This window comes from Thamnophis elegans, chromosome Z (genome assembly GCF_009769535.1).
Source record: "Thamnophis elegans isolate rThaEle1 chromosome Z, rThaEle1.pri, whole genome shotgun sequence".
Classification (NCBI taxonomy): domain Eukaryota; kingdom Metazoa; phylum Chordata; class Lepidosauria; order Squamata; family Colubridae; genus Thamnophis; species Thamnophis elegans.
In genome coordinates this window covers 56,027,085-56,042,964 of record NC_045558.1, presented here as the reverse complement: position 1 = coordinate 56,042,964, position 15,880 = coordinate 56,027,085, and the positions used below count along the sequence as shown (strand labels likewise).

The following is a 15,880-nucleotide window of genomic DNA, read 5'->3' as shown; positions in this document are numbered from 1 at the left end:
CGGCCCCAAGCACTGAGCAGAGAGCCAGTTCTTCATAGATTTACAAAAAGCTAGTAAGGTCAGAGCCATTCCGATCTCCAGAAAGAAAGGTTTACTTAAGGGAGATGCTATAGAAGAAAAGGTACATGTAGGACCGCATTCCTTATCTGTCAGGAGATGAAGAATGCCACCTTGAGCAGATTAGAGAGGTAGAAACAACTGGGAAGAGAGAGACGCTCCCTCAAATAGCCCAGCCCTAAGTCATTAAGTTACATGATATTAACACCTTTGCATGCATACTTTTCTTTGTTAGTTTGATATAATCAAATTAAAAAGTTCAATTCATATAAAATGTACAATTAACAATGGGAACAAAATTAAATGATTTCTGAATTGTTCCTTAACACCATATTAACCTGAAAGAGCTTGAAGAGGGTTCTTCCATTAGATGCAACCATCTCTAATAGCATATCAAACTGCTGCCCTTCTGTTGTTTCACTATAAGGAGCACAAAGTGCAAAAGTAAGGAAGTCCAGAAGCGAACTAATAACTAGGGCACCTGTTCCATATTCCTAGAAATGAAAAATGTATTCATTTAAAAAGATTTTACAGAAAAAAAGTCTAGTACTCATGACTTTTTTTTACTTCAAAGGAAGATGAGCTGAATATAAGACTATCACTTTAACTCCAAAGGAATAGCAGGCAGAATAAAACCTATCGCTTCTGATTCTGGAAATTTCTCTCTTTCCAATAAAACTTCTGTAGGCATAAGCTGCATGCATATGTAACTGCAAAAACACATTCCAAAGAGGCAGTACAGGTCATTAAAAAGAATAAATAAACTCCTCATTAAAATTGTCTGTAAAATGAAATTATTTCATTTATACTGTTAAATTATGTCCAGTTTTTATGCACAAGCTATTGTCCTTGCTGGACATAATTTATGTTCAAAAAGGATTAAAATTCAGTCCAATAAGATATTATGGTTAATTTTCAAAAAAAATATATCCACAAAATAATCTGCAGTGATTGCAGTCACTTCTTTGTTTTCAACAACTATTATTTACCTTACACTATACAACCACAGTACTAGGTGATATCTCATTAGGTATTGGATTTCAATTACCTCAGAATTTTTTAAAAAACGGACAAGTAAGCTTTTCAGATAGGCACATTTCTAATGCTGAATATATACTGTTGGTATGCTCAGAAAATAACAATAAGAAAGTTTATCTAGTCACAAAATGGTTGCATTAACAGATATTAATTAGAAAACACCTTTTTAGTAGAAGTGTATTTGATGCCTTTCAGAGAGGATAAAGTGGGAACCCCTAAAACAAATCTTGAGGTCACACCTCAATTTATTTATAAGACACTTCAGTCTGGATGACTCCAAAACAGTTTATGATTACATATGCAGTTATTCAATAAAATTAACTAAGAAGTTGAATTCTTGTATGCACATCTCTCTCAGAACAATTTATGCTAGCTGTTTTTACTTAGTAATATGCTAGCTTATTATTTTTTAATTTAGATAGCATTTAAAATATAAAGTCATACAGCACAAAGGGCTACCCAAAAGAAGAGTTTATAGATTCTTGATGCTTATGGGCACTACACAATTTACTTATAATCTGATTTTCAAATATAACTGCAGACATAATTGTAACACAATAGACCCATAAAATCAATATGTAGTATTTTGCCCCTTCTAAAAATTAACTGAAACTCTTCAAATTTCTGAGCTATCTAATCAAGAGGCCTTTTCACTGCATCTCATACACATAATTTCTAAATATTTGAGTGATGTAAAACACTGACCACATGGGAATTAAATTTCTCCAACAGGTTTTCCAAGAACTTCTTTGAAGAAAGAAGTGATGCCTTGTTTAACTGTTCTTGCCTCAAGTCATAGTCATCATGCATAGGCTATGGATAAAATATATCATTAATATAAAGCTATAATTATGTGAATTGTAATGTAAAAATGGAAACATATCAAGTCTCTGATAATTTTATAAAACAAATATAATATTGAAATGATGTAATACAGGCATGAATTCATCTTGCATAGCAATTTTAATTCAAAATCTTTCCATTACAATTAGCACAAGATATCAGTGAGGTCACGTTTAAAAACAATGCCAACATCCTGAAATTCCTTTAGTTTTTTTCTTCCTAGCTACGTCCACAAAGAAGTAAAGTTGCAACCCTCTTGGCTTAATTGAAAAAAGCAAATACTTTTTTTCTTAAAATTACTCTCTTTTGTAGATTAAATCATAATGATTTAATTAGTCTCTCCAAAGTCCATCCATACTAACTTGAACATCTATTAATTTTATATGAATTACATATAGAGGAAATTAAATTGTTGAAAGCTATTAAATCATGTATTAGATTGTCCAGATGAAACAATACAATTGAATCCAGTTCAGCATTTTATAAACCCCTTCATTTTAAGAATCACTGCCTCTAAATTTGATCACAAATATTTTACTATACATAAGTACTTACACACATCAGGGCACAAAGCATATCAATCGAAGCATGGGTAACTCCATCATTGTTTCTTTTAAGAGCCTTTACTACCTTTACACCCAGGCGCTCTCGAAATCTTTCAAAACAATAAGGCAATGTATTACATAAATTATCCAAATCAGTATTAAAACTCAAAAATAAACAATTCCATTAATTTGAAATGTTCAGTTCAGATCTAACAACATAACATTAAACTGAAGGCAGATAGATAATAGCTCAAAGGAAAGGAAAAAGAACATTGCCATAGAAAAAACATTGTATATCTATTAGCAATTAGTTCATACTAAGCTGGAGTTTATAGGCCAGTGATGGCTAACCTTTTTGTCCTCACGTGTCAAAAGTGTGTCCACACCCATAATGCAATGTGCACATGACACACACACTATGCACCCCGACCCCTATGCAGGCATGTGCGACCCCGTGCTCTCCCCACCCTCCGCGCATGCATGCGTGATCACCCCACTGCGCCCTGTTTTGGGCCTAACAGGCCTCCCTGCAGCCTTCTGAGATCAAAAACAGGCCGCAAGGAGGCACACCGCACCCCCACGTCCCATTTTGAGTCTAGCAGGCCTCCCTGAAGCTTCCTGGGACCAAAAACAGGGTGCGGGGGAATGTGCAACCTCAGCCCCTTCATGCATGTGTATACACCTCCCGCATGTGCAGCAGAGATCTGGAAATCAGCTGGCCGGCGGGAGGCATGTGCATATGCGTGGTGGAGCTGAGCTGGGCAACGCGTGCTATAGGTTTGCCATCATGGTTATAGGCAGTATAACAAAAGTTGGCAACATTTAACGGCACAGAATTCTTTGAATAGTTAATTTTAGTAGAATAAATCAAAATGTCCTGGGAATTTAGATAGAAGAAGATAAATCAATTGTAAACAAAAGTTGTATGAACTAATAGAATTTGAGTTGCATTTTCCATTTACATTACAGGAGTACTATCATTAGTTACAGGATTTCCTGTATTTCCTTCCAATAATGTTGTGGAGACACTGTTAGAACAAGACAATATAAACTGATCAAAACAAAGGTCTTGTCCAGATAACTAGTCTATTTGTATTTTAAAAACTGGCTGCCAATAAATTCATCACAGGAACAAGCAGCATAATCCAACTTGGCTTGTACATCTAGAATTCCTGTTTTAAAATTGAGTTGGCTTGCTCTAAGCATAATGGAAAAAGTCCCAGTAAAAGCTACAGAAAGTGATTTCCTAGAAATAGTTTGTTGAATTTTTAAAAAACAGATGGAGTCAAAAGTATCTATTATAGTTAAGGGGATCAATCCAACAGGACTATATAATACTTTCAACAAAATATTAAAGATTAATAATTTAAAGACCAGAATCAACTCTACTTATTTAGCATATGGCAGCAATCCCCAATCTTTCTGGTTCCACGAACTATCAGCAGCTGCGGGGGGGCGGGGGGGTTAGAATGATTTAATGTGCAAAATGGAGACGGATTGTTATTTGTGCAAATGAAGCTTTGCATGCTCACCTGCCGCTTGTGCGGTTCCCAATGGACCACTGACAAATACCAGTCCATAGACCAAGGGTCGGGGACCTCTGATATATGGCATAAGTATAATCTTTATTGCCATTGTACTTAAATACAATGAAATTGGTTAGTATCTACAGAGATCATGCAATCGCTCATATACTCATTAAGTTTAAAATCAGTGGTTCCCAACGTGGGGCGCACACCCCACAGGGGGACAATTTAATTTTTAATGGGGGCAATTTGAACCTTGTTTAAACTAAGTTAATGGCCTTTTAGGCTTCTTCCATGTGAGTAAAGTTCACTTTGTGAGTAAAATAAGAATTATATGTCATGGGGAACGGATGGACAGGACACCAGGATTTTAATGATGCTTAGGTGGGGCATGGTCAAATAAAGCATCAGCAAATGTGTGTATGTCCGTGCGCACATGCGTCGGGGTGTGTGTATAAAAGATATGTGAACAAGAGATTGACTGATTGGTGTCGCAGTGGGCTAGGAGGGCTCTGCAAAATCCAGCCAATACGTGCTTGCCAGGAGACCCTAAGGGGCCAAAGCCACCCTAGAGGGGTGGTGAAGATAGGAAAGACTATTTGTCAATAGCCAATGAAACACTCCTGATCCGCTGCAGAAATGACAACAATTATGGCCAGACTGAAGCTGTGACAACCGGGACAAGAAGATTATGAGCTTGCAGCAGTTCGTGAACAGAGGATTGGAACTGGATGAGACAATTTTCAACTTCTATATTAGAGCCTTAAACCCAAATAAAAGAATTAAAAAAAAAAACTCTCCAAAATGTTGAGAAAGCAGTCAGTTAACCCACGGAGATAGATTACAGACCCAAAAGAGAAACAAATTTGTTTTAACATATAGAAAGATTGGACTGGAACTTGTATTATTGTGAAAGTGACTTAATTTGCAGATTATACTATCCGATTACTGAAATAAATAATATAAAGAAAAATTGATGGTTTTTTCTCTCTGGACTTTTGTCAATCAGCTGTTCTAACTTTGCTTCATTTGATTCTGAACTTAAGAGCAGGGTTGCCACCTACTGATGAAAAGGAAGTTGGTCCTACCTGAACGTTCTTCTCAGTGTGGCGCAGGACGGTCCAGAAGTGGGTTGTTACATCTTTATATGCCCAAGAGACTTAATCATAGTTAAAGCCACGCCTTTAGTCCTTTCCTTCTTGGCTTCAATTCCTACGAAGATGCAGCTCCAACTAGGGAACAAAAGAAGAGCCCTGCAGCTCACCCAATCCAGTGGACTATGGACCTAACTAATAGGGAGAGAAGTGGACCGTCCTGCACCACGCTGAGAAGAATGTTCAGATAGGACCAATGTTTCTTCTTCATCTGATGGCGCAGGACGTTCCAGAAGTTGGACATACCAAAGCCGCAGTCCCTAGAGTGAGGAACTCACTGGTCTGCAGTTCCCGGTGGATTATGCACTCTTTGAAGCAACCTTCAGCTAAAAGATGCCTCGGCAGATGCAAAGGCATCCAACCAATAGTGCTTTATGAAGGGTGAGGGAGAAGCCAATGTAGCCACCCTGCAAATGTCCCCAATTGGGGCTTGAGTGTTCCACGCTGCCGTATTAGCAGTGCTCCTAGTTGAATGTGCCGTGATCCCGAGGTACAGATTTACCCTAAGCCTCATAGGCCCAGGCAATACAAGTTCACAACCAATGCCCAATGGTGGAAGGTAACATTCTAGAACCACTACAGATGGCTGGAACAAGACAAACAATTCCTCCGTCCTCCTAGTGCAATCCGCTTGATGTAGATACGGAGAGTCCTACGCACATCCAACTTATGCCAGGATTTTCCCCTATCATGAGTGGGATTGGGACAAAAATCCGGGAGAACTATCTCCTGTGCCCTATGAAACTATGAGTTAACCTTGGGAATGAAGGTGGGGTAAAGTCTCAGCACAAATGTGTTGGGATGAAAAGCACAGATGTCCTCCCTCACTGAGAGAGCCCCCAGCTCTAATATCCACCTTGCAGACGTGGTAGCTATCAAAAAGGCCACCTTTAATGTGAAACTGCAATGAACCAGTCCTCAACGGCTCAAAAGGGTCTTTGAGAAGAGCCAAGAGGACCATGAACAGGGCCTATGATGGAAATCTGTGAACCACCAGGGACCTAAGGTTAGCAGCCCCACTGATGAACTGTTTGATAACTGGGTGGTGACCCAGGCTCTCTCTGCCATCTAGCACCAGGACAGTGGGCAAGGTCGCCACCTGTCTATGGAGAATGTTATGAGACAGACCTTTCTCCAAGCCATCCTGAAAGAATTCCAGGATGTGAAGAAGAGAGGATGTGAGGACCCTGAGGGTCCACATTTGCCATGTGGCACCACTTACCAAATGGTGACCACGTGGCATTATAAATACTACTCGTGGAGGGACGGTTAGATGCTACAATGGTTTGGATCACCCTTAAGGAGACATTCACTTCCCTCAAGAGCTCCCTCTCAAACACCAGGTGGTCAAATAGAGCCACTGCGGCTTTGGAAGGACCAACACCCCCTGGTAAAGAGAGATCCTCTCCCATGGTTTCCTCCAAAGTTTGGCAATGGACCTACCAGGTCCACAAACCAAGCTCCAAGAGAAACCATTCCTCTGCAGGTTCTCAACACTCAGGCCAAGGTCCTGAAGTGACTGCACCAGAAAGCTCACCTGGAATGTCATCCAGGTAGCATTGAAGCCTGATCGGGATGGATCTGAGATAGGCCACAAAGGCTGCCAGCACCTTCGTAAATGTCCTGGGGGCCGAAACCAAACCAAATGGAAGAGCCCTGTACTGGTAGTGAATGCCAACATAAGAAGACCTAAGGAACTGTCTATGTTGGTGAAGTATCATGATATGTATATAGGCCTCCATTAAATCAATGGATGCCAGGAAATCCCCATCCCCGAGGCCCTCAAGGATAGGGCAAAGAGAAGCCATCTTGAACCTTTTATATACCAAAAAGCGATTGAATCTTTTAAGATCTAGAATCGCTCTCCACCCCCCCCCATCCCCCAATGACTTCAGACCACAAAGAGGTTGGAGTAAAACCCCTTACCTTTCTCATCCTTTGGGACCAACTCAATAGCTTGGTTCTCCACCAAGTGTGGAAGTGCACAATGAATCAGCTTCCTCTTTTGCTCACACTTGGATGATATGAAGGTTCAGAAGAAGTTCGGGGTTGTGGAAAGGAATTCTAATCGCAGGCCAAATCTGATCGTATTTAGGACCCAGAGGTTAGAATACTCTCCCACCGGTTGGCAAACTATGTTAGCCAACTACCAATGGGAGGAGCAGACACCAAATCATTTGTTTCTGAAGAAAGGGTGTCTGCTCACTCATTGAAAGGGCCGCCTATTCTGTGGCTGAAAACGGGACCTGTCCCTGAAGGAAGACCTATCTTGGGCCCTGTCCTGGTGAGGCTGAAACCCCCCTCTGTTGGTACTGATAATCACTATCTGTACCCGGATCGTTAGACCTATGTTTGTAAGTGGTAAGTGGCTGTGGTAGGCAAAACCTTATGTTTATTCTTATCCTCAATAAGAATCGCGTCCAAGGTCTCATCAAACAGGTTCTTCCCCGTGTATGGGGCCGCCGCCAATCTTCGCTTCGCCTTAGCTTCCAGCTGCCAGTTTTGGAGTCACACCATCCTCCTAGCTAAAACAGAGGAAGAAAGAGCCCTGGAGGCAAACTAGTTCAAGGGGGCGTCTGCTGAAAACTGTGTAACAGCAATGACCTTGCTGATGTCTTGCAGCAACCTCAGATCGTGCGATGGCATTTGCTCTAGCCACATCAATGTTGCACTATTGAAGAAAGATGCAGAGGAAGCAGCCTTAATTGTCCATGTTGCAGCCTGAAAAGTCTTACGTAAAGCCAGCTCTGTTCTCTTATCCTCTGCTTTCAAGTTGTCCACCACATCGCCCGCGACCAGAGAGGCCGGGGTTGCCAAGGCTCTCACAGGAGCATCCACTGCTGGGACATGCAATGCTTGAGAGAAATCATGCTCCATATTATAGAAGCGTTCCCACCTGGGATCGGGAAGGTTCCTGGCTTACCCCATTGCTTTTGGGCTACATCCAGGAACAGTTTGGGCGCAGGAATCTCCTCCTTTTTTGCAGCAGGCTCAGCAAATAGCTCCCTTTTTCCACAGGCATTTTTGGACGTGGAAGCCTAGATCATTTCCACCTTCTCCATTTCAAGAGCTGCAGCAGGAAACGAAACAAACCCGGGGGAAACAGGCCCGCAAAGGCTGGGACACCGGGGACCAATTTCTCATTATCAGAGAGCTCCAGCTCCTTCTGCTCTTCCTCCTCCGGGACAGACAGCTCACTCCTTAGTGAGAGGGACACAGCCCTGTGTTCTGCTAGAGTGAGTGGCCGGCCCCTGGGCCATCCAAAGCCCAGCTGCCATCAGCTTGATGTCAACTTTATCAGACTGGCATGGAAGAGGACTATTATCAGACTGGCATGGAAGGGGAAATTCCATGCATGCCTTTGGCTGGTGTTGCATCTCATGTCTACCGCCTAGTTGGAGAATATGAGTTATAATGCAGGACAGAAGGGAGGGGATACAGGGGTAAAGTTCAAATGCAATTAAGTGAAAGTAGTTTTGGCTCCACAGGAGTGGAGTGTTGATCCTAATAAATGATTGGATTTCTTTTGAACTTTGTCTCAAGATTAATTAGGTCGTCTCTGGGAACTTCACACTCTACATCTGTCTGGTCTGGAGACCAACCCTGAAAGGCGATGCCATGAGCTATGGCCCGATGAATAAGAGATTGGCAAATCATTGAATTCACTCTCAACGTGACTGGGGCCTAGTCTAGGTGCCAGTTTTTGTTTTTGTGCTGGTCTTGAAACAGGCTCTAAGCATGCAAAAAGATGACCAGCCCCCTCCTCTCCTTCCATTTCCGAAAGAGGAGGAGAAATTGAACTAGCCCTCAGAGAATCAGAAAGCTTGGGAGGAGAGGGAGAAGGGGACATTTGCATCTCCCTCAAAGAGGGTGGAGATTTGTGAGAGGCAAGAAGACATTGTCCCCACTGCCAAGTCTGGGTCTCTCTGCCCCACCCTCGGATCGCTCTTGAACCTTTTGCTTGCTGGCATCCTGCTTCGAGGTAGCCTTAGGTTCTGCTGAAGGTGCCTTCTTCTTCTTATGGCCCTTCTTGGAAGAAGAGGATGAGGCAGGCTTAGAGGGCCCTGAAGCTGCACAAGGGGAATCAGCCATCCTGCCACACAGCCCACAGGTACTCGCATGGGGTCGCCCAGCTTATCCTGACTTTGGGAGAATTCACAGCCCAGATGCTGCCCTGCTCGACTCTGCGACACACAGTGAAGAGTCAAGCAGCTCCAATGAGCCCCGTGCTGGCAAAAATGCAAAACAAAATGGCCACCGCTCTCATGACTAACTAAAACAAAGAAAACAAAATGGTCGCCACCTCATGGCTCCAACCAAGATGGCCTCCGCCATGAGAACCTCATCAAAATGGCTACCTCACTGAGAATCTCACCAAAATGGCCGCCCCCAGGGACCGTGGTACTCATAAAAGCAGCTTGTTGCCTGCCGATTGTCCAGACAGCTGGCTGGCCCCGAGATCACCTGGCAAGGTGCAACATCACAGCTGTCCCGAAAAAGCTGCCGTCCACGGCTCCTGGCTTCACTGATCGCAGCCGCTGCCTCGTAAAGGTGTTGATGCTCTTCCAATGCGTTCCAGCAGACCGCAGCTCTACTGACAGCCTGACTTTGCCCCTGATCACCAGCAGCAACTGCAGGCATGTCAATTCTCCCTTCCGAAGAAGTACTTCCAACCAAATGGTTCTGCATCAGCTATTGAGCTGCAATTAGAGCCCCGATCGCCGGCGCTGCTAGCGGCGCTCCCCAGGCAACTGGGGAGTTGTCTGGGGAGTTCAGTGAACTCCAAAAGGTAATTTAGAAAAATAATTTAAGGCAAGCCAATTGAAAATCAGAAGGAAACAATTTAGAGCTCCAAATAAGTCAAATTAGAACAAAAATGACAAAAAAGAAACTAAAACAAAAACTCTAAATCACGAGCAAATTAAATTACGTCTCTATCAGGCAAGACTGAGTTGGAATTGGAGCCAAGAAGGAAGGGGCTACAGGTGTGGCTTCAACTATGATTCAGTCTCTTGGGCAGATAAAGATATAACAACCCACTTCTGGAACCTCCTGTGCCATCAGCTGGAGAAAAAGATACTACATGGTGGGAAAATACTTTGGAAAGAAAATTTATAAAATTACGACTGATAACGTAAGGAAAAAGAAGGAGAAAAAGAAAAGAAACAGGGAAAGGCAAACAACACCTGGGAAGGCCTTTTTATTTTGGTATTATATGTATTTGCTTTTTGGCTGCTTGGAAGTAACTGGTGAGCCTTTTGAAGATTTTCGAGGCAGTGTGGACTATAATTAACAACAATTACCCTTGAAGCTGAATACTTGACTTTGTGGATGAACGGGATTTGAGGAAACTTTGTGGGCTATTCTAGATGATTAATACTATCTGATAGGTGGTGAAAAAAGAAAAATTAAACAAGACTTATACATTTGGATACCTTAGAGGGTGCAAATTGGAAAATTCTGAAGCACTGTGCATTTTACAGGAATAGCTCCAGGAATGAGCAAATTTTATTAATTTTGGCATTTCTGGGCAATTGGAACATTGGTGGATTATTGAGTATCTTATAGCCTGTGTCTCAACAGGGAAAAACAAACACATTTCAAAAATAAATACTATTGATGCTTCAATGTATTCAGGAAGCTAGGGAGATAATGAAATTGATTCAGGAAACAGATGTGAGACTAGAAAACCCTCAGCAAATGATAACAAAAAATGAACAAAAAATTCAGAAAGCAGAGGAGAAATTATAAGGTACTGAGGAAAGAATAGAGGAGATAAATCAACAAATGACACAAGTAGATAAAGATACAGAAGAGATAGTAATAATTTCTAAAATGGAACAGGTAGATTACTCTTTAAGAGGTCAAAATACAAGAGAAAAAAATATCCCAAAAGTGATGAAAGAGTTATTGATGAATGCTCTAGAAATTCCACAGCAAGAGATAGGTGTTGAAGCAGATGAAATACTTAGATTAATATGAATGATATGAGATACAAGATTCCAAGGGAGGAACATGAGACATTTGTCAAAAAGTCAGTAAGAGTTGAAATATTAAAAAGGACAAGAGATCATGGATAGATGTAGAATATTTCCTGATATGGTAATTGCTTCATTAAGGGTTAGAAAATAGAGGTAGAAAATAAAAATTGGGAAAATAGTATTATGTATACGGATACATAATAGAATACATTATAATTACTATGTATACGTAAATGTTAGAAGTTGAAATATTATTATGTATCCCTAAATGGTATTATTGTTATTAGTATGGTGTATAAGGTACATCGCCACAGATAATACACTGTTCACTAAGCACTTATGGACATTAAAGAAAAACTACAAATAAAATTATTTTAAAAAAAAGTTATGTGGGCTATGCGATATGTGAGATATATTAAATTAAAATTATAATAAGATCATTATCATATGGACCCATAGAACTACAATGGGATAGATGTTATAATTTAACTTTATTGACTGCTACTTTTTGACAAACCTTTGTATCTGGGATTAAAGGAACAACTCTCTCTACCTTTACTCAGTGCAAGCTATAGGTGTAACACTGAAAATATATGCCATTGAGATCAATAACAGAACAGGAGTAAAAACTATCAAAATTATTGTGGAAGACACAATATATATTGAGATTCAAATACTTACTTTGGAAGTTGTGTGAAAGCAAGAAATCCAGCTTTGGAGGCAACTAATCTTCTAACAGCTTGGAACTGGCTTTCAAGTTCTGCAATAGATGCTGTAATGTCACCTTCTTGGGACAGTAATGCTGTTATAGCATTATTTATTAGCTTTTCTTTGTTTTCGGAAAAGAGACCCTGAAGGAAGAAAGAAAGAAAAAAGAAAACAAAGAAAGAACGTGTTTCACCAGCAACAAAAATAATTATGAAAAGAGGGATTGATGTGTTTATTTTCAACTTACATCTTGTGTGACTGCATGCAGAACTCCACTGTATGAAATGTTAGAATTAAACCTAAAGACAGCATCTGCAAAATTGCCATCTGCAATAGAACAAGTAGCAACCAAACATTTAAAAAGTTAGTTTGCTTTCTGGATCTGCAGGAAGACCACAAACTAACTTATAAAGCAATATAAATCCCAAAGACAATACTTACTTGGAGGTGCTGCCAAAAATCTTAGATGAAGGCTTTCAACTTCCTCGTCTACTGGCATACTCAAAAGACCCCACCGCTGCCCTTTTTCTGTTGGTGTCATTTTCACACAAACATCCCTATTACCAGATGCTCTTACTCCATCCAGCAAACTGGCTAACAGTGAATCCCTAGGAAAATTGTTTAATTTTTAGCTAATATTGTCATGAACAGCAAAGGCATGATGCTTTTCTATTGAATTGTATAAAATATGAGGCAGCATTTGCAAACATAACATGCCCTGTAACATACAGTATCAATTTGGCTATATCTGAAACCACATCACCCTTCTGCCTCATGTCTGCCAGGAAGATGGAATAAAGAAACACATTTTCCAAAATTGACATGTGAGGAATTGATAAACAGTTCAAGACATAACAGGAGATAAATGAACAATTAAATGTATTGCTTGAGGCAAAGCAGTTGACGAGATAATGGACCATATTCTATTTCCTCAATGTCTATATTTATTTGAAAAGACATGCCTTGGGTAAGTTAGCTCCCAAAATGGACAGGATTGATTTGTTTTCCTTGAGTACTAGGTGGTTTATTTTATTTTAGATACACTTTCAGTTATTAACCTATAGTAAAGCTTATTTTCTAGATTACAATTTTAATTGTCTCTAATTTTTTTCAGGATTTGCTAAAGGAATTTAAAAGTAGTGTGTTTTCTTACCAATATAAAAACACAAGCTATATATATGAAGAACTATTTGATTTTGAAAAGTAAAATAAGTAATATATGATGTATGTAAGAATACTACCTAAACTGACATACCAACAAAGTAATTGATAATTCAATAATATTTTAAAATACCTCTCTGTTGAAGAGTATTTTCGGATTTGTCCCTTGATAAATTCTATGGTAAAAAGCTGTGGATTTTCAGAATCGCATACTAGCGCAAATACCTTTAAAGAAAGAGTTCATCAAATAGAACTTGTCACACTAAATCTATTATTCTATACATATTTAAATACCACATTACAAATGCCAATATTTCATAATCTTTTCTAAATTTTAATGTAATTTATGAACTCACAAATTATGTGTATTAGAGTTTCTAAATGAGTGAATCTTGAAGTGAAGCTGATTGTCAGGTTATGCTTCTGCAATCTATTAAACTTTTATTAATTCTTACCTCTCCTAAAGGTTTTAGTGTTGCAATATTGTATGAAGCTGGGTCACGTTCCACCAGGCATGTTTCTGTAAGAGCTAATATCCGTTTCACTGGTTCCTTGAAAAAGACATATTTTACTTAATTAACCATGCAATTAAATAGGAATTATAAACCAGATTAAATGGAATAAATTAAATACTAAGCTCTCCTTATGCAGGTAATCTTCTCCTTATAACCATTTTAAGCTATGATGGTATTGAAAAAAAATGCTTACAACAGATCCTTTATTTATGAATATAGCAGTGTCCCCATGATCACATGATCAAAATTCAGAGGCTTAGCAATTGGCATGTTATTTATGAATCATAAATAACATGCCAGTTGCCAAACATCTCAGTTGCAGCATTCAATAGCCACATAATCATCCTTTGCAACCTTCTCATGGATCTGCTGGCAAGCAAAATAAATGGGAGAAGTTGGATTTCTTAACAATCCTGGTGATTTGCTTTAAAAGCTTGATAAAAAACGAATACAATTTGGTACAACTCCCTTAATGACTGTATCACTTAACAATGGAAGTCTTGGTCTAATTGTGATTGTAAGCCAAATACTAACTGTATTAAGACGTTTAATGTTAACATATATTGAGGTCCATGAACTACATAAATATATGCAAATGAGATACAAGTTCCTTAAGATTCTTGACATATTTTAATTATAATACAAATCTGCTGTAGGGATTGATTTTTCACATGTATCCAGAAACTGTTCATTTTAGAAAATAGGCCCATTACCCTGATTGACATTGCAGCAAAAATATACGCTAGGTACCTTTTGAACAGAATTGAAATCTGGCAAGAGGAAAACAATATCATCTCAGAAGAACAAGCAGGTTTTAGACAAAGCCGATCTACTATTGATAACTGCTTTGTGTTGAACCATCCCCGTTTGCTGCTTTCATAGAGCTTACAGCAGCATTTGATATGCTAAACAGAGAAGTACTATGGAGTAAACTGACATCTCTTAAAATAGAACCTAAACTGCTGAATTTGATTAAAGCCCTTTACAAAAATACAGTACTTGTTTGAGGGTGCAGTATGGGGTTAATGGGGCTCTGACTAACAGGATTTACACAAATAAAAGGGTAAGGCAAGGGAGTAGCCTACCCCCATTATTTTTTAGTTTATATATCAATGACTTGCCAGGGATAATGGTACACACACATCTAAATACTTACTGTAACAGCTTGCTTTATGCTGATGATATGATTTTATTATCATATTCACAAGTAGGATTATATCAGGGGTGGATTAAAAAAATTTTTTACAACCGGTTCGGTGGGCATGACATGTGACTGAGTGGGCGTGGCTAACTTGACATTACTCACTCAGTCACATGAACCCTCCCCAACAACCCACGCCCACCGAAGAGGTGGCGAAAAGTTTTAAGGGGGGGGCCTGCCAGGTTAGGGCTCTTCGCTGCCTTTTGGGGGGGGGGGTGTCCCTGCCTTTATTTTGTTCCGTGGCCTACCTCACAGGTAACTTCTCTTTCTGGCCCACAAGCAGAGAACAAGGTTGCTACCTGCCCCACTGCAAGCATCTCTCAGCTGTTTTGTGCAGGAAAAAACCTTGGACAGTAAAGAAAAACTTCCCAAGTTTGAGAAGCTGTTAATTGCCTCAGATTCACGAGGTTTTCTTTACTGTGCAAGGTTTTTTTCTGCACAAAGGGGCTGAGAGAAGCTTGCAGTGGGGCACAATTTGGGCCCAGTGTGGAGTCCAGCACTCCGGGGGGAAGGAAACTTGGCCGCAGCCCACTCCCTGCATGAGGGTCTGCCTCACCCATCCCCCAGCAGGTTCTGCTTCTTCTTCCACTTCTTTGCAGTAAGCAGCGCCACAGCCAAGGAGCAGGCAGGGGGCTGGGTGGGAAGGCAGTGGTTTGCTTTGGAGCCCGAAGCCCTGAGGAGCTGGCATGAGAGGCATGCGGGCCTGGGTGGAAGTCAGCTTTTTCTGCAGCATCCTCCTCCCCTCTTTGGATCACCCTGCAGCCGGGGGCGGGGGTGTGGGCTCTACCTTTGCAGAAATGGGGGCATGTGCAACAGCCCTGGGATATCTACTTGCCCTCCTGCAGCATTGCCGCCGCTGCCCCTCTCAGCCTCAGTACAGCATCTGTGTTTCCACCAAGGGCCAACTACCCAATCACTGGCTAGGCCGGGCTTGACGCCAACCTCAGAATGCAAGCGGGTACGGAGGACCACCGGTAAGGCCAGCCTGAAGGCAGGGAAACATGGCAAGGCTGCAGGGAAGGGAGTAAGCTGCTTGCTCCCTTCCCCGCAGACCTGCCATGTTTCCCTGCCGTACACGTCCCTGTCTTCACAAGCTGGCCATGAGGATGCTGGGAAGACAGGGAAGCATGGCAGGGCTATGTGGAAGGGGA

At 40.8% G+C, this 15,880-nt stretch overlaps 1 protein-coding gene across 3 annotated transcripts in view; it reads right to left on the bottom strand.

Moving 5' to 3' along the window:
- Nucleotides 1-15,880, bottom strand: part of DNAJC13 (DnaJ heat shock protein family (Hsp40) member C13) — a 127,523-nt gene that overhangs the window by 88,420 nt on the left and 23,223 nt on the right. For 2 of the 3 annotated variants that reach the window (XM_032238262.1, XM_032238263.1), the window contains exons 8-15: nt 13,469-13,564; nt 13,147-13,238; nt 12,294-12,460; nt 12,100-12,179; nt 11,826-11,995; nt 2,494-2,593; nt 1,801-1,908; nt 396-551 (exon numbers count right to left, since the gene is read on the bottom strand). In XM_032238262.1, the coding sequence (XP_032094153.1) occupies nt 396-551; nt 1,801-1,908; nt 2,494-2,593; nt 11,826-11,995; nt 12,100-12,179; nt 12,294-12,460; nt 13,147-13,238; nt 13,469-13,564 (969 nt within the window). Of the gene's footprint in view, nt 1-395; nt 552-1,800; nt 1,909-2,493; nt 2,594-11,825; nt 11,996-12,099; nt 12,180-12,293; nt 12,461-13,146; nt 13,239-13,468; nt 13,565-15,880 lie in introns of those variants that run through there. The other variant, XM_032238264.1, reaches the window with a different exon arrangement.